The sequence below is a fragment of the Papio anubis genome, chromosome 17 (assembly GCF_008728515.1).
Source record: "Papio anubis isolate 15944 chromosome 17, Panubis1.0, whole genome shotgun sequence".
NCBI lineage: Eukaryota > Metazoa > Chordata > Mammalia > Primates > Cercopithecidae > Papio > Papio anubis.
The window spans coordinates 43,162,900-43,179,821 of NC_044992.1; the positions used below are offsets into that span (position 1 = coordinate 43,162,900).

General features: G+C 41.9%; 1 protein-coding gene across 6 annotated transcripts in view; it reads left to right on the forward strand.

Moving 5' to 3' along the window:
- SPOP (speckle type BTB/POZ protein) overlaps positions 1-15,302 on the forward strand; it is an 82,649-nt gene extending 67,347 nt beyond the window's left edge. For 4 of the 6 annotated variants that reach the window (XM_003912711.2, XM_009190197.4, XM_003912714.5 and 1 more), the window contains 5 exons: positions 2,161-2,338; positions 5,682-5,737; positions 6,548-6,670; positions 12,172-12,314; positions 13,643-15,301. In XM_003912711.2, coding sequence (XP_003912760.1) covers positions 2,161-2,338; positions 5,682-5,737; positions 6,548-6,670; positions 12,172-12,314; positions 13,643-13,787 — 645 coding nt within the window. In that variant the 3' untranslated portion in view covers positions 13,788-15,301. Of the gene's footprint in view, positions 1-2,160; positions 2,339-5,681; positions 5,738-6,547; positions 6,671-12,171; positions 12,315-13,642 lie in introns of all 6 variants that reach the window. The other 2 variants (XM_021928983.1, XM_003912712.3) reach the window with 2 other exon arrangements.
- Positions 15,303-16,922: the final 1,620 nt, after the last annotated feature.

The following is a 16,922-nucleotide window of genomic DNA, read 5'->3' on the forward strand; positions in this document are numbered from 1 at the left end:
TCTGAGTCCAGAGAGAAGAATTGCCCCAGTGAGAGATGTCACAGCCTTTGGGCCTCACTCATTACCACATGTGCATCTAACCAGCAGAAGGCCCACTGGTAACCATGGTTTGATTATGTGAAATTCAGTTTAGCTCTTCTTGCCAATTCATTTCACCCAGTCTACTAAATTGCCATCAAGTGTTAATGACTTTGGGCTCCTGTCAACCTGGTTTAATTCAAACCAGGAACCCAGTGCCAAAAGCATTCTCCATTCCCTTCATTGGCCATCCCAGGAGATTCCTGCCTTTCCCTGTGAGAAAGTCAGATTTAATTGGTCTTTTCCTTTTTTTTTTTTTAAATTAGTATTTTGGAGCTATAACTGAGAACAGGCAACTTCTACTTTTGGTGTTAATGTTATATCAAAGAAGTGAGGGTATTAATATGAGAAAGTGGCAGAAGCAAATTAGAGATCTTACAAAGGACAAGAGAGAATCTCTGTGGGATGGTTCGTACTGGGTCCTAGGCTATTAAAATAATGTTATAATCTGGCTCTGATAAATGTGATACTAATGCCAAGTATATTCATAAGTGATTAACTTGGCTGCTTCACTGCCCAAGACCATAACGGCTAGTTTTAAACAAATGAATAAATTTCTTGACCTGATAGTAAATATCTCATCCTGCACAGAAGGAACTACAGGTCATTAACTTTGCCTCTGGGTTTATGACTGCGTTTAAGGGATGACTTGCATCTTGAAGGTTAAAAGAAATCTGGGTCATTAAGGATGTTCCTAAGCTGTCTTTCTCATCTTAGTGTTAGGAATAGCAAGAGTGGGGAGCTAATTCTCAAGGTTTGTGAGTTCTGCTTTGAATTTAACTTTTCTAACAATGTGATATAGGAGATGAAGCATAACAATGATTGTTAGGCAGACGACTGATCTGCGGCATCCTATCTACAGTTTGGCAACTGACATTTATTTTATGATGTTGTATGATTTATAAATCCTTGTATTTGGTACCCTCACAGATTTTTCTGAGTTTCACTGACTCACCTAGAAGTTAACTTGGTTTTTTATCTAGGCTGAACTAGTTAAAACATGCTTCTGCTGAAGCCATAGTGGGAAGTTGGGATTCCTTTATAAACCTATTGTCATCATTATCTTCCAAAGCTATAAGTGCATGTGTAGCTACAGCCAGGCATCTTGTATGTCATTATCACAACTGACTAAAGGTATAAAAGTATGGGATACTCACCCAGTTTTCACTACTAGAAAGATCTTCCAAGTCTGGTCCTTACTGACAGTGGGTCAGTAATGTCATGTTCATTAAACTAATATTTTTGAAGAAGTGCCAGTTATTTACTAGGCCTTGTAGAAGATGCATTTTATGTGCATGTTCTCGACCTAATTAAAATAACTTCTTATAGGCTTCAGTTATTATATTTGGCGAGGTGCAGTGGCTCACGCCTATAGTCTTAGCACTTTGGGAGGCCAAGGATGGAGGATCGCTTTGAGCCCGGGAGTTCAAGATCAGCCTGGACAACATAGTGAGACCTTGTCTCTGTAAACAAATAAAAAATTAGTCAGGTGTAGTGGCATGTGCCTGTAGTCCCAGCTACTCCAGAGGCTGGAGTAGAAGGATCACTTGAGCCTGGGAGGTCAATGCTGCAGTGAGCCATGATCATGCTACTGGACTCCATCCTGGGAGACATAGTGAGACTCTATCTCGGAAAAAAAAAAAGGGGGGGGGATTAGATTCTTGTCTCTAGAGTTTAATTTAAATGGTAATATTTGTAGGAGTTCTTTGTATTGAACTTAAGGCAGAATAAGGTAAATACTTGAGGTTTAACGTTTGTTTCTGTCAGTTTTGTCTCTCTGGCACCTTTGCCCAGGTTTGTAGTCTGAGGGAGGTGAAGCTTATTAGAAACTGGAGGAGAAGGAGGTTTGTGGGGCTCTCTCCCCATTGTCCTGAGATGGTATAGAATAAGTCTGATTGTGACAGAAAAGGAGTTACTTGATCCTGGGATAAAACCTTGATTTGTGGAGGTGGTTTCAAGATAATATGATTAATATTAGTATCTGAATGTACTACAGCAATGAGGTAAAAGTCATCTCTCTATCTGCTGGCAAAAAAATTCCTGGTAACAAAAGCTTGGCTTGTGTTTCCTTGTCTTTCACAGGTGAGTGTTGTGCAAGATTCTGTCAACATTTCTGGCCAGAATACCATGAACATGGTAAAGGTTCCTGAGTGCCGGTTGGCAGATGAGTTAGGAGGACTGTGGGAGAATTCCCGGTTCACAGACTGCTGCTTGTGTGTTGCTGGCCAGGAATTCCAGGCTCACAAAGCTATCTTAGCAGGTTGGTATTTATTCATGAGGAATTTTATAGTTTTGGTGAATTAAGGAAAAACAAGTGATTGCATAATCACCTTTTGAACAACTTCAACTTTTTGAACTCAGCTACAAAACAAACTACAGCTAAATATACCTTTGTATTCTGGTAACATTAATGCTCAGAACGAAAAAAGCTGCTCTCTAAAATGAGATTTCTGTTTTTCCTCTCTGTAGTGGACCTAGGCCATCATTTTCAAGGAATGGATGATGATGTACAAAGGTATTGAATGCCTTTGCTCCTAGAAAGTAGATGTTAGAGCACCAGTTAAGAGCAGGTATCAACCCCTAGATAGGGGCTTAGGATGTAATGGAGAGGATTCTATACTCAGGACTAAATGCCATCTAGCTAGTCCTCAGCCCTGAAGGGGTTAGCCCTCTCTTCAATTTAAACATGCTAGAAGAATTAAACTCTTGCCCCTGACATGGAGGATCAGTTCTTGCTCTAATAGACCCATGGTTTTCAAGACCAGGGAGACTGACACCAAGGAGGAACTGATGAGGAAGGACTGACTTCACCACCCAGGGAAGGGTAAAAACCATCGCATACTTCTCTTAGGACCAGAAGACCTAACAGGAAATTGCGTGAACCTTCAAGTAACACACTTCTTACTAAGACCCTCAGCTCTGTCATTCTAAAGTACACACCTGGTAAAACCTCACACTGCCTCAGTCTAAACATTTTCCTGTACCCTCTCACAACTGGCTGTTACTGTGTAATACTCAAGGAAGTCACGGGCACAGTGGCTCATACCTGTAATCCCAGCACTTTGGGAGGCGGAGGCGGCTGGATCACCGGAGGTCAGGAGTTTGAGACCAGCCTGGTCAACATAGTGAAACCCCATCTCTACTAAAAATACAAAACTTAGCTGGGCATGGTGGCACGCGCCTGTAATCCTAGCTACTCCAGTGGCTGAGATAGGAGAATCACTTGAACCTGGGAGGCGGAGGTTGCAGTGAGCGGAGATCATGCCACTGCACTCCAGCCTGGGCAACAGAGCAAGACTCCATCTCGGGGGGAAGAAAAACAAAACTCAAGGAAGTTTGTAACTCTGGTTAGCGTCTCCACACTTAGCTAGGCCCTCAACACCACCAATAGTTTTTCTACAGATGTTTAGGCAACTCCCTTTCTTAACTGTAGCTGTCTCAAACCTTAACCACTCTTTAACTCCTTCCAAACTCCTAAAAGATTACCTTGCCTACTTCCTCCAAAAGAAAAGGAAGCCCTTATGTAGGAACTCCCTCATCTCTTGCTTCTCACCTCACCTGCATTCTCAGTGGAGGTGTTCTTCCTCGTGGACAAAGCAGACTTTTTTTCTACCTCTGCTCTGTTTTATATCCCATCTTGCATTCTCAGAAACCTTACTCTACCGGTTATACCCTTGCTATCTATCTAGTAATCTTCAGTATCTCTCTGTTATTTTCTCTTCACCTTTAGCCTGTAAACAGGCTCCAAGCTTCTCCCTCTAGTATTCTGTCTCTCTCTCTCTTTTCCCCAGAACTGAGTTTCTTGAGTTAGCATATTCACTTTCTACTTCTTTCCTCCCACTTATCCTCAGTTCACCTCCATGCTATGAAAGCAGTTTTTCAAAATTACATGATCTACTAGTTGCTAAATTTGAAGGACTTTAGTTCATATACTAGGACTCCTCTCTCCTGGTTCTCTGGTTGCTTCTGATGAGTGGTCTCCTTACTTCTTCCGCACCCATCCCTTTATACATTGGTGAGCCCTGAGGATCTGCTTCAGTTCCGTTTTCATTCCACTTTTTCTCCCTGAGTGATTTCATTTATTCCTGTTGCATCAGCTGCTGTCTGTTTGCCAAGGACCCTCAATACCTGGTTGCTTTGGACCCTTCCTTCTTTATGAAAAGCCCCAGGCCTTTAGTCTTTAATTTCTGAAATATATTTATTTAGTTCTCTGTATAGTCTATAACCCTTCTGAAATAAGAAAAATGAGAATTAATATCCTTTTGGTATACATTAAAATACTGAAGTTCAGAGGGTTAAATAATTTGCCCAAGAATATGTGGTTAGAAAAATGGCAGAGCTAGGCCGGGTGCAGTGGCTCATGTCTGTAATCCCAGCACTTTTGATGGCAGAGGTGGGCAGATCACTTGAGGTCAGGAGTTCGAGACCAGCCTGGCCAACATGGTGAAACCCCGTCTCCACTAAAAATACAAAAATTAGCCAGGCGTGGTGGTGGGCACCTGTAATCCCAGCTACTTGGGAGGCTGAGGTAGGAGAATCGCTTGAACTCAGGAGGCAGACATTGCAGTGAGCTGAGATCACGCCACTGCACTCCACTCTAGCCTGGGCCACAGAGCAAGATTTTGTCTCAGAAAAAAAAGAAAAGAAAAGAAAATGGCAGAACTAAAATTAGTGCTTTCTGACATAAACTATAGGCCAAAAATTCCAGTTCCCTGTTAGCTCAAATCCCTTCTACTATATATTTTGTCCATTCCTTCACTCTTAGGTAATCGTTAGATCACACCTTTCACCAAAACCCCTGATGTATTTGACAACATGAACAAATTTGAGTTCTTAGCCATTTTATTACTTTTCATGGTTGAGATTATTATTTTTCATGGTGTTCATTGGACTAGAATGAGCATGAGTTGGAACACTGTTTCTCAACCTTCGTTATCCCTGCCTCTAAGGAGAAAAACTAAATTTAAATTCTCCCTGATGAGAGAAATAAAATACTAAGGAAGGAGATTTTATCAGGTAGGGTTGTGCTTTAAAGGGACACAAATCATTATAAAATCTAAAGTTTTTTTTCCCCTACCTCTTTGCGGCAATATCATCTCTGTTAAGAATGCATAGCTTAGAAAGACAGACAGCTTGCCATAGGTGAACATACACTTCATCTGGTTAGTGGATGCCACTGAGCCCAGTTCTTGACCTTCTTCCTGTGTGGTCCCTGGAGGTGCAGAAAGTGTGGTGTCAGTTCCAACAAAAACGTAGGTATTAGAACACCCTGCTTGATCATAAGGGACCTTCCATTTGAACCCCAAATCTATACAGAGAACATAGCATTATCATCCAACGTATATAAGTAATTTCCTTGAAATGTGAATGGTTGGAGTAGAGACGATAAGTTATTTTGGAAGTAGTGGTTTCTTATTTTCTTTTATGTATTACTTATTGTTATAAATAAAGAGAGGAATTTTGTAATTCTGATGTAAGCTGAGGCAGAGACCTTTCCTATAGCAGTAGGATAGGAAAGAAAATGATCTCTCCCTCATGACTGGAAAGAACCAAGAGATTTCACTGTGATAGCCTTATCTGTTTGTTTTTCTTTCACTTTGTAGCTCGTTCTCCGGTTTTTAGTGCCATGTTTGAACATGAAATGGAAGAGAGCAAAAAGGTATGTAACAAGATGAAGACATGTCTGTTTAGCCAGGTGTCTAGAGTCAGATGATTTCCCACTTTAGCTGCAGATTTATTTTCCTAATTATTTTTTTCTTACTGTGTTACTAAAATGGAGTATGAGTCCCTAAACTCCTTCTGAAAGCAGAGAGAAGTGGTGTAGAAGTATTATGGGTAAAGCAGATTGACTTATTAAATGAGGCTGATCATCCACACAGTTTTGGGTGAGGGTATTTAGACATGTTTTTACTCAGAAAATTGAGGAAAAGAAAGATGAAAAAAAATCAAAGAGTTGTTTTGCTGTTATGTTTGAGAAAACAAAGATGGAACGTGTGATGGGCGAAAAGACTGTTATAATCAAGCTGGACAAAGAAATTTTCCCTTAATGTTGGGGTTTTTTTTTTTGAGACGGAGTCTTGCTTTGTCACCCAGGTTGGAGCGCAGTGGTGTGATCTCGGCTCACTGCAAGCTCCGCCTCCCGGGTTCACACCGTTCTCCTGCCTCAGCCTCCCGAGTAGCTGGGACTACAGGTGCCCGCCACCACGCCTGGCTAATTTTTTTTGTATTTTTAGTAGAGACAGGATTTCACCATGTTAGCCAGGATGGTATCGATCTCCTGACCTCGTGATCCGCCCGCCTCGACCTCCCAGAGTGCTGGGATTACAGGCGTGAGCCACCGTGTCCGGCCCATTAATGTTAGGTTTTAAATGATACAAGGTTCTCTCCTCACGAGAGCTTAAAATCATGAAAATAGTTTAGGGATTTTGTTCTGTTGGAATGTTTCTCATATTCAGTTTTTCTGGCATAGAATCGAGTTGAAATCAATGATGTGGAGCCTGAAGTTTTTAAGGAAATGATGTGCTTCATATACACGGGGAAGGCTCCAAACCTCGACAAAATGGCTGATGATTTGTTGGCAGCTGCTGACAAGGTAAGATAAGAATAGAAAAATAATCAGGACTAGGAGTTATTGTGACTTCTTGAGTTTCGTGAACAGGCTTCTATATTGCATTGTGGGTAAAATGAGCATATTTGGTTTGGCCAAGACAGTTCTGGTTTACACATATTATTCCAACACAATTATTAATAGCACACTTTTTATTCTCAAAAATGTCCTGTTTTGAATAGTAAACTATATGGTCACCTAACTATGGGAAAGAAGGATAAGTTTGACATTTACCTCTCCTCTTTTTTCCATCTCAAATTTAACCACAGTGATAGTAAAGATTCAAAATACGTTTGGATTGTGCTTTATAATTTACAAAAATGTTTTTGAGTTTATTAACGTATTTAAACTTTATCAGTAAAACAGCCCTTTGGATCCATGTGGACCCAACCAACCTCAGATCACAAATATCTGAGAAAAAAGAAACAAGAAGCCAGGCACAGTGGCTCACTGTGTAATCCTAGCACTTATGGGAGACCGAGGCAGGTGGATCACCTAAGCTCAGGAGTTCGAGACCAGCCTGGGCAACGTGGCGAAACCCCATGACTACTAAAAAATACAAAAATTTGCCAGGCGTGGTGGTGCGTGCTTGTAGTCCCAGCTACTCGGGAGGCTGAGGCAAGAGAATTGCGTGAACCCAGGAGGCAGAGGTTGCAATGAGCTGAGATCGTGCCACACTCCAGCCTGGGCAACAGAACAAGACTGTCTCCAAAAAAAAAAAAGAAAAGAAAAGAAAAAAAAGAAACAAGAAAAAACAGGCTGGGCACAGTGGTGCTGGGTGCATGCTGCCTTCAGCCTATAATCCCAGAACTTGGGGAGGCCAAGGAGGAAGGGTTGCTTGAGCCCAGGAGTTCAAGACCAGCCTGGGCAACATAGATTCCATCCCTACAAAAATAAAAATTAAAAAATTTAGCCAGGTGTGGTGGTGCACGCCCATAGTCCCAGCTACTTTAGAAGCTGAGGTGGGACGATCACTTGAGCTCAGGAGGTTGAGGCCACAATGAGCCATGATTGCACCATTGCACTCCAACCTGGGTGACAGAACGAGACCTTGTTTCAAAAAAATAAATAAAAAATAATACAAATAAAAAACCAAAATAGTATAACAACTATTTACATAGCATTTATATTGTATTAGTTAGTATAGATAATATAGGGCTAATCTAAAGTATACAGGAGGATGTACATAACGATACAGGCCAATACTGTCTATTTACTTCTTTTTTTTTTTTTTGAGAAGAGAGTCTTGCTCTTGTCACCCAGGCTGGAGTGCAATGGCACAATCTCGGCTCACTGCAACCTCTGCCTCCCGTGTTCAAGTGATTCTCCTGCCTCAGCCTCCCGAATAGCTGGGATTACAGGCGCCCGTCACCACACCCATCTAATTTTTGTATTTTAAGTAGAGATGGGGTTTCGCCATGTTGGTCAGGCTGGTCTCGAACTCCTGACCTCCGATGATCCACCCACCTCGGCCTCCCAAAGTGCTGGGATTACAGCTGTGAGCCACCGCATCTGGTCTATTTATTTAATTTTTGAGATGGAGCCTCACTCTGTTGCCCAGGCTGGAGTGCAGTGGCACAATCTCAGCTCACTGCAACCTCTGCCTCCCAGGTTCAAGCAGTTTTCCTGCCTCAGCCTCCCGAGTAGCTGAGATTACAGGCATGCACCACCATACCCAGCTAATTTTTGTACATGTAGTAGAGACAGAGTTTCACCATGTTGGCCAGGCTGGTCTCGAACTCCTGATCTCAAGTGGTCTGACCACCTCAGCCTCCCAAAGTGCTGGGATTATGAGTGTAAGTCTCCATGCCTGGCCAATACCGTCAGTTTATATAAGGGACTTGAGCATTCACAGATTTTTGTATTTGTGGGGCCACTGGACTCAGCCAGTCCCCTAAGGATACTGAGGCATGGCTGTAATCTTTTACTTAGTGTCCTGGTTAGCACTTTCAGCTTTTACCTAAGTAGTTATCGAAATAGAAAGTATTTCTTCAAAATTATGAGAGAATTAATAGCTTAATAGTAGAATAAATTATACTTCATAAGACACATTTCAATTTGAGAAGTGTTAAAGTGTGAAAATAAAAACGCAGATATTAGAATCAAAGACATATGATGATTACCTAAAATAATTTGGTCAGTGATTCCCAAAATAAGGTGAAATATCAACAGATATTAGGTTGGTGGGAAAGGCTTATGAAAAATGCTGAGTTTAACCAAGACAAATAGTTGCTGTCTTACTGCAGGATTTCTCAGAACCTGTAGCATATTAATGTTACTGTGAATTTTCTAACAGGAATTATGATAGACAGCATTTCTCCAATTTAGTGAACCCTGGAATCCTTTTTCTCAAGGATCACCTGCAAGATTAGTGGTCAGCGGCCGGGCGCGGTGGCTCACGCCTATTATCTCAGCACTTTGGGAGGCCGAAGCAAGCGGATCACGAGGTCAGGAGATTGAGACCATCCTGGCTAACACAGTGAAACCCTGTCTCTACTAAAAAATACAGACAAATAAACAAAAAAGTTAGCCAAACAAACAAAAAACAATTAGCCGACTATGGTGGCGGGCGCCTGTAGTCCCAGCTACTCGGGAGGCTGAGGCAGGAGAATGGTGTGAACCTAGGAGGCGGAGCTTGCAGTGAGCCGAGATTGCGCCACTGCACTCCAGCCTGGGTGACAGAGCTAGACTCCGTCTCAAAACAAAACGAAACAAACAAAAACAAAACAAAACAAAACAAAAAAACATTAGTGGTCCCCGAAACACACATTGGGAAACGGACTTTCATTGTGTAGGTACATCAGAGAGAGAACTCAGTACCCTTGTAGGCCCTGCAGTCTGTGGACACATGACCTGTGGGGAAGGGTGAAAGAATTGGTGTTTACCCTGTGGGAGCTTTTCCTGTGTTGGGGGACAAGTGGAGTTGGCGTGAAGGTGGGAAAAGGGTGTAGACCCTGCCAGCAGTAGACTCTGTGAGAAAGAAGGTTCTCTGCTGAAAGCACCCCCTCTTCCTGCCGTGATGCTGCAATACCCATTGGTGGGAAAAGTGGATTCTGGTCTAAGGACACAAGAGCCTTCTAGTGTTTGCTCATGGGATAGTCTACCTCCCTTTGTGCCTGAGGACAGAGGAAAGTGCCTGTGTTTATAGTGGAGGTTTAGCTTTATTGATTGGCTTTTTGGAGTGTATGTAGAGGATGGGATAAGTAAATGCAATCAGTGCTCTTGATGAAGAAGATTGGAACAGTAACCGTATCCTTCTTGTCACTTTTCAAGACTTTATGAGTACAATTAAGCAATGTGAAAATTCCATACCCTTCCAGTCTACCTCAATTCTGACCAAGGGAAACTTGCTTTTAATGGAGACAGTAAGAAAATATTCACTGCAAGCTCTGGGAAAGTAGAAGACATAATCCAATACCTGCCTTTTATAAAGTTAATTATGATTTTGCCTGATCTGTGCTCTGATTTTTAATGAAGTAGTCGCTTGTGCTTATACACTTCAGGTGTTTATCCTCTCATCTTCTAGATTCCATAAGGATAAGTATTGCAAGGCCCACTTTTTAGACAGAAATACTAAGGCTCAGAGTTGTATATCCGCAGAGCCAAGATTAAACTTCTGCTGTGTCCCTGAGTTTTCATTCTTGCTCCCTAGCTGGAAAACCTACTGGTAACCTACTGTAAGGACACAGGGCATGGTGATCAGCCTGAACTGCCATTTCAAGGATAGCATTTCAGCACAATGTGTTAACTTGTGGTTTTAAAAGATAAAGCTGTTGAATCACAGCAGTGCTTTAAATTTATGAATGAGAAGTAATTGAAGGGTGCATTTTCAAATTCCATTCAGAATTTCCCACTAGACAGTTTTTGCTCCAAGCCTATCTGAAAACATTTTTACCTTTACACCTCTTTGTGAGTTTTAGGAAAACAGAATAAGAAATCTTTCATGGAATGATCTAAACATCTAGAATTTACCCAAGAGGCTGAAACAGCTTCTTCTAAGCTTTTCCAGTCTCCTGGGGACATGTGTAATTAGACCAAAAACAAAACAAAACTCCTCAGTTAGGCCTGGGAGACACAATTTCCATCTCTTGGGTAAGTACTGCCATTAGGCAGGTTTTTCAGAAGCATAATTAAGAAAAAACTTCGTCCCCAAGGGACAAGAATGGCTACTTTTGTCTAATTATGCAGTAGGGATCAGAGCTATTCACAGTAAAAGTCCTTTTAAAAGAATGTATTGAGAAAGGATAAGAGGAATTGTCTGGGCAGCACTGTATAAAAAACTGAACATTTACTAAACCTTTTTTCCAGCCTTTTAAAACAAAAACGGCAACTTCCTTTCTTGCTTATCTAATGTCATTCCTGTTTTCCATGGAAACTGTTTTCCAGTTACTCAAATGTAAAAAAGCTGCACCAAAACCAATAAAACCTCTCTTTTTGCTGCAGGAGATCACAGGGCCAGCAGATTTGCCTCCTTACCGAGAATTGATAACAATGAAATTGTCCTGGTTTGATTGCCATGATTCACCCTGAAGGGGCATTGTGTCATTGAGTTCTGGGGCCTTCAAGCTGGGGCCTATAAGGAGACTGTGCATAGCCTCAGAGCAAGCTGTTTTCCTGTGAACTGATTAATGACATTTTATTTTGTGCCTCCTTGTATTTCCTTCCTCTTTCCTATCCCTGAAGTTCCTAGTAAGTTCATAATCTCATATTAGAGAACAAGTGGTAGAGTTGTATCAGAACCAATCAAGTAGATCAGATGTGCCCAGCATTAACCCAGGCTTTCCATTTCGAGAACAGTTATGCCCTTTTCTTAGAAAATACAAGTTTTTAAACTGAAACTGCATTAGACTCTCTGCCACTTTGTCCGTTTACCCTGAGAAGCTTAACCTGAACCCCAATAAAATAAGACTCTATTTATCCTTCTCTATTTAAAAGGAGGCCTTTAGTTGACCCTCATTCAGAAACAACTAGTGGCAGAGGTGCTGGTAAAAGTCACCACAGGCTTCTTTTCACAGCCTGATGGGTCAGTTGGCATATCCTGCTGGGCTAGTGACAATGCTTAAGTCAAAAGGACTGTGCTTCACCCTCTTCTGGCTCTGAATAAGGGGATTGCAGTAATGTCCCTGTTGACTTGTAGTAGACTGATGCCTCACTGTAATCATTAAGTGGTAAAGTTTTAAGAACAACTTTCATCACAGACTGGAGGAGAGTAAACTTCAGGATGCAGATCTACCCTGTAATTGCCATTTTTCTAATAGGTAGACTTTAGAACTCTAATGGCAGCTTTCCAAGTTATTTTAGCTGTTTACGTTTCAAGCTTAAACATCTAACCTTAAGAATATGGTTATGTTTTATCATTGCAGTAGTAGCTTTTCATGGTCTGTGCAGTTCTGTTCAAGTATCTAGTTAATATGATGGTACAGCTAAAGTAGTGGTCAGCCCAGAGCTGTTGCTGCTCTGACGACAGCAGTGCTTGTGTTTTACAGTATGCCCTGGAGCGTTTAAAGGTCATGTGTGAGGATGCCCTCTGCAGTAACCTGTCCGTGGAGAATGCTGCAGAAATTCTCATCCTGGCTGACCTCCACAGCGCAGATCAGTTGAAAACTCAGGCAGTGGATTTCATCAACTAGTGAGTTGGCATCTTCAAAGTTCTTCTTTCAGAATAGTTGGATAGCTGAAGAAATGAGAAAGACTTTGAATTAGTGGGTAAAGCAGGCAAGTAGCTTCATTAACCTTTTGGCAGTAAGTATAGAGCTTTCATCTTCTCCTTCAATTGACTGTATGGAAAATGGTTTTACCTTCATGGGTTGAATCCTATTGGTGAGTAAAGTGTTTTACTTCCTCATAGTGAATCGAAGTGATGAAAATAACTTGCCTGAAAAAGCTGTGTGCCCCAAATTATAGTATCTTTACTTCACACTCAGTGACTTAATAAAAGACATGTAGATTTCTAGGAGGATAGAGATATGTTTATGAGTTGGTAAAATGTACCTCACGTTCAGTTATAGAATGAGGAAAAGAGAAGGGATCATCAGGAGCTGGTTTCATAACACTGTTTTGAGAAAGAAATGTTCATTCCACTAGGTCTGTTCCTTCATCTTAAGTGACAAATGACCTGGCAATACTACTTTCTGAAATAATAATATGAAATAATATGAATAATAATATGAAAGATGAATTGTAACTACAACCTATCTTCTCAGTGGGACATGTTCTATCCCTTGCCCCATGGAGAGAGCAAAAGCTGGGAAAAACCCGAAGAAGAAAAGCCCTCACAACAGCAGTTCTGGGGCAAGACAGGTCTGAGACATTCCAGATGATTGAGTGAACAATATTCAACATAGAAAATTCCCAAAGACAGGAAATAACATCCTCTAGGTCTAGTTGTAGAATTATTTTCTAAGGAGTGATCAAGTGAGGCAGAAGAAGGAGGGGAGAGACCCATCAGTGTGAGTTCCTTTGAGTGCTTACTGTGTGCTGGACAATTTGCTTGGTGCTTTTGAGATATTAACCATTGAATGAAGTATGGTTATCCTCTCCTCTTTTTTGATAATCACCTAGGCCCTGGGCTCTGATCTGCCCTGTGGTTAAAGGCTGGTGAGTGGCAACAGAAGCTCAGGGCTTCTGGCTGAGGGAGCCCATGCTCCTTTTTATGATGGGCATCACCGGTGAATATAAGGAACATAGGCAGTGTTGAGGGCCTGGGGAACATTCCGCTTTTTGTTTTTGAGAATATAGTGGCTCAAAGTCCTGGTTTTCAGATGACGACAGCCACAGGCAAGTCACCAGTCTGCGCATTGTCTAACAAGCAAATTCTCATGCATATTAAGGGTTCTGTCTGTTTCTTGCATTGACACACTTTATACCTAACACTGGAAAATTAGGCTATCTAGGTGGCTGTTGAATTCATCCCTTGCTCACTCCCTTTGGTAACCCATTTCTCCACATTTCTCCTAGTCATGCTTCGGATGTCTTGGAGACCTCTGGGTGGAAGTCAATGGTGGTGTCACATCCCCACTTGGTGGCTGAGGCATACCGCTCTCTGGCTTCAGCACAGTGCCCTTTTCTGGGACCCCCACGCAAACGCCTGAAGCAATCCTAAGATCCTGCTTGTTGTAAGACTCCGTTTAATTTCCAGAAGCAGCAGCCACTGTTGCTGCCACTGACCACCAGGTAGACAGCGCAATCTGTGGAGCTTTTACTCTGTTGTGAGGGGAAGAGACTGCATTGTGGCCCCAGACTTTTAAAACAGCACTAAATAACTTGGGGGAAACGGGGGGAGGGAAGGGCCCAGGACTCGGGGCTGTTCAACCTAATGAAAACCCTGTTGCTGCGTCACTGTGTTCCCTTTGGCCTGGCCGAGTTTGATACTGTGGGGATTCAGTTTAGGCGCTGGCCCGAGGACATCCCAGCGGTGGTACTTCGGAGAAACCTGTCTGCATCTGACTGAGCAGAATAAATCGTCAGGTGCCTGGAGCAAAAAGGAAAAAAAAAAAGAAAGGACATTGAGTTTTAACAGAAGGGAAAAGGAAAGAAGAAAAGATTTTTGCAGAATTTCTCAAAAATCAGTTTGTGGATTCCAGTAGTATTTATATTGAGAGAAACAAATTTTAGTCCTTCCAACTGTGCTAAAACTTGGATATTTGTGAAAACTCACCACCATACAAGCATCAGAAGAGCTCTCTTGTTATTAGCACTTACTGTTTGCAAGAACAGAATGCATCCTTTTATCCTTTTATGAAAAATGACAAGTGAAGGCAAAAGGGGAAGGTTATTTGATCTGGAAGATGAGTGTTCTGATGTGGTGGCTTTTGCAAAAATCTTTATTGGTGTTGAAAACTGGAAAAAAATAACTCATCCAGAATTCATACTGTCTTGACAAGAACTATGGTTCTCTGTTTTTAGATATTGTGGAAAATGTTTTTGGGCATTTTTCTCTGATTTTATTTCTTCTCCCCCGCCCCTTTTTCTAAAAAACAAACAAACAAAAAAACACACAAAACAAAAACAGAACAAAAGAAGAGAAGAGAGAAGGAAATTTTATTAATTAAAGATGCTGTGTGATAAAATCCCAGCCCAGATTGCTCAGCTGTTTGTACCTGACTTGCCGCCTGCATAGGAGCCAGTTCTGTTCCTTCTGACTAGCCCCTCTTCCTCCAGGGGAGAACTTCCAAATGTTAATTTTTTCTTTTTGAAAATATAAATAATTACTATTTTGTACTGTGTGGTATCTCTGGTCTTTTGTTTCACTCACCTGCCTTGTCTCTTGGGTCTGAGTCCCTTGCTTAAGGGATTTTGAAGTCCTAGTTTTCAGCTTGCAGAGATTATGTTTGAAATGTCTAATGAGCCGTAGGGATTTGTTGAGACTCCGTAATTTCAAGTTTTCTTTGTGAGCTATCAGCATCTGCCAGTCTCTTGTCCTCCCTGAGTATCTCACAGTCCATATCCTGATGAGGGATCAGGCCCCTACCTGTGCCAAGGCAAGTCATGGTAGTGGGCTTTTCTGCACCCTGTATGTTTTAAGACCTAATCCCCACCTCCCTTCTCCTAATTAAATACAAAAAGATCCAGGGGACATAAATGTGGAGATTAAATAAAGGGAAATTATTGTCTCTAACTGGTTCTGTCATTGACTTGATGTGTTTCCAGAAAAGCTAGTATCTGAGCTCACAAAAATCTTCTGGGGCTCTCTGTCTGCCTTTTTTGTGGCTCTGTTAGGACAGTGGGATATATTGAAGAATGCATCAGCTATTTGGCCAGCGTGTGTATTTTTTACCTTTGATGGAACCTCAACCTATTTCACCTTCCAGTTCCCTTCAGTGGACCTTAGATTTTGTACATTTTCCAACTTTCATTTATCTTACTGCCTCTAGAATGGATAAATATGATCTGTTACTAATATAATCAAAGGCAGGATTAGTTTATTGGAAACCATTCCATTGCACTTCCCAGTTTCCCTTGGGAAGTGTCCCCTGTGTGAGGAAGTACCCAGTTCTACATGTGCTGGCTGCTGGCTGCTGTCCTGCGCCTCCTCCGTCCTAGCTTTCCAGATCAGCACACAAGTCCAGGGATCCAGGCGAACTCGAAAGTCTCCTCTACCCGTATCTTCTTAGGTTTTTCCAGCTAAATTTGTATACAGTATTTCATCTGAACTTCCGAATAACTTGACGAACTTGGTAGGACAGGTGAGACACGGCATCTTCCCACTGTGTAGATGAGAGAAGCAGAAACGCAGAGAAGGGACATGCCTCAGATCACACAACTATTGAATGCCAGATCTTCTAATGGAGTATCCTGAAGATTATGTAATTAACTGGAGGAAGTTCCATTTCTGAAATGTTTAGGTACAAAACTGAAAGTAAAGCTTCCTTCCTGTGGGAATAGCAAGAACAAAGCTCTGGAAAGGTGCCTCTGCTGGCCTGTTCTTCAGAGGTTCCAGAAGGACAAACCAGGCTTCAGATTTGCTTTCCTCTTCATTCACAGACAGCTGTGGGTTGAGAGGCTGGTGAGTTCAGGGACTATGCCCTCAGGAGGATAGCAGTCCTGGCACCTCGCTTCTGTCAGGACGAAGGTCTCTTCTGGGATCTTCAGTATTTATGGAATTTCCGACTTGGGCTTTACTGTGAGTACAAAGCTGTTGGGATTTCAGGTACAGGTAAAGCTACTTGATGCTCCTGTCATTATTTCATTCTTTCTGGGCATGTTTGTTTTTGTTTTAAATGATACAGTTGAAGCCATCTGGTTATGACAACATCAGAGCCCCAGCATACTGTTCATAAACCTCCCACTGCCACCACCCCCCTCCCTTAGCTCCCCCACATCTGAAATTTAATTCAAGTTAACTCCACAATCTGGGGCATGAGCTGTCACTGCAGAGATGTCCGTGCCAGTGAAACAGTTGGAGATTTCAATTCCACAAGGATATGGCTTATTTATCAAAACAGTATTTCAGGCAAGTAGTTTCGCAGAACCATTGGAGTTGCAGTTTCAGGTCCACATAGAGTATCTGGCATCATGAGCATCTCCCCTTTCCCTGTGTTGTCAGCTCCCCCCATATATCCGACCACCTATGGAAAATTTTCCCCATTCCCTATGTAAAGATTAAAGCTCTTTGCATTGTTACTAGACATCTCAAGCATCTTTGTGGGTTTTAACAATTTGGGTAAGAGATGCTCCTCTTTTCCTTTTCACTGTTAAAGCCTTTTTGGTCTTGAAGAGCTTTCGTGTGTGTGTGTGT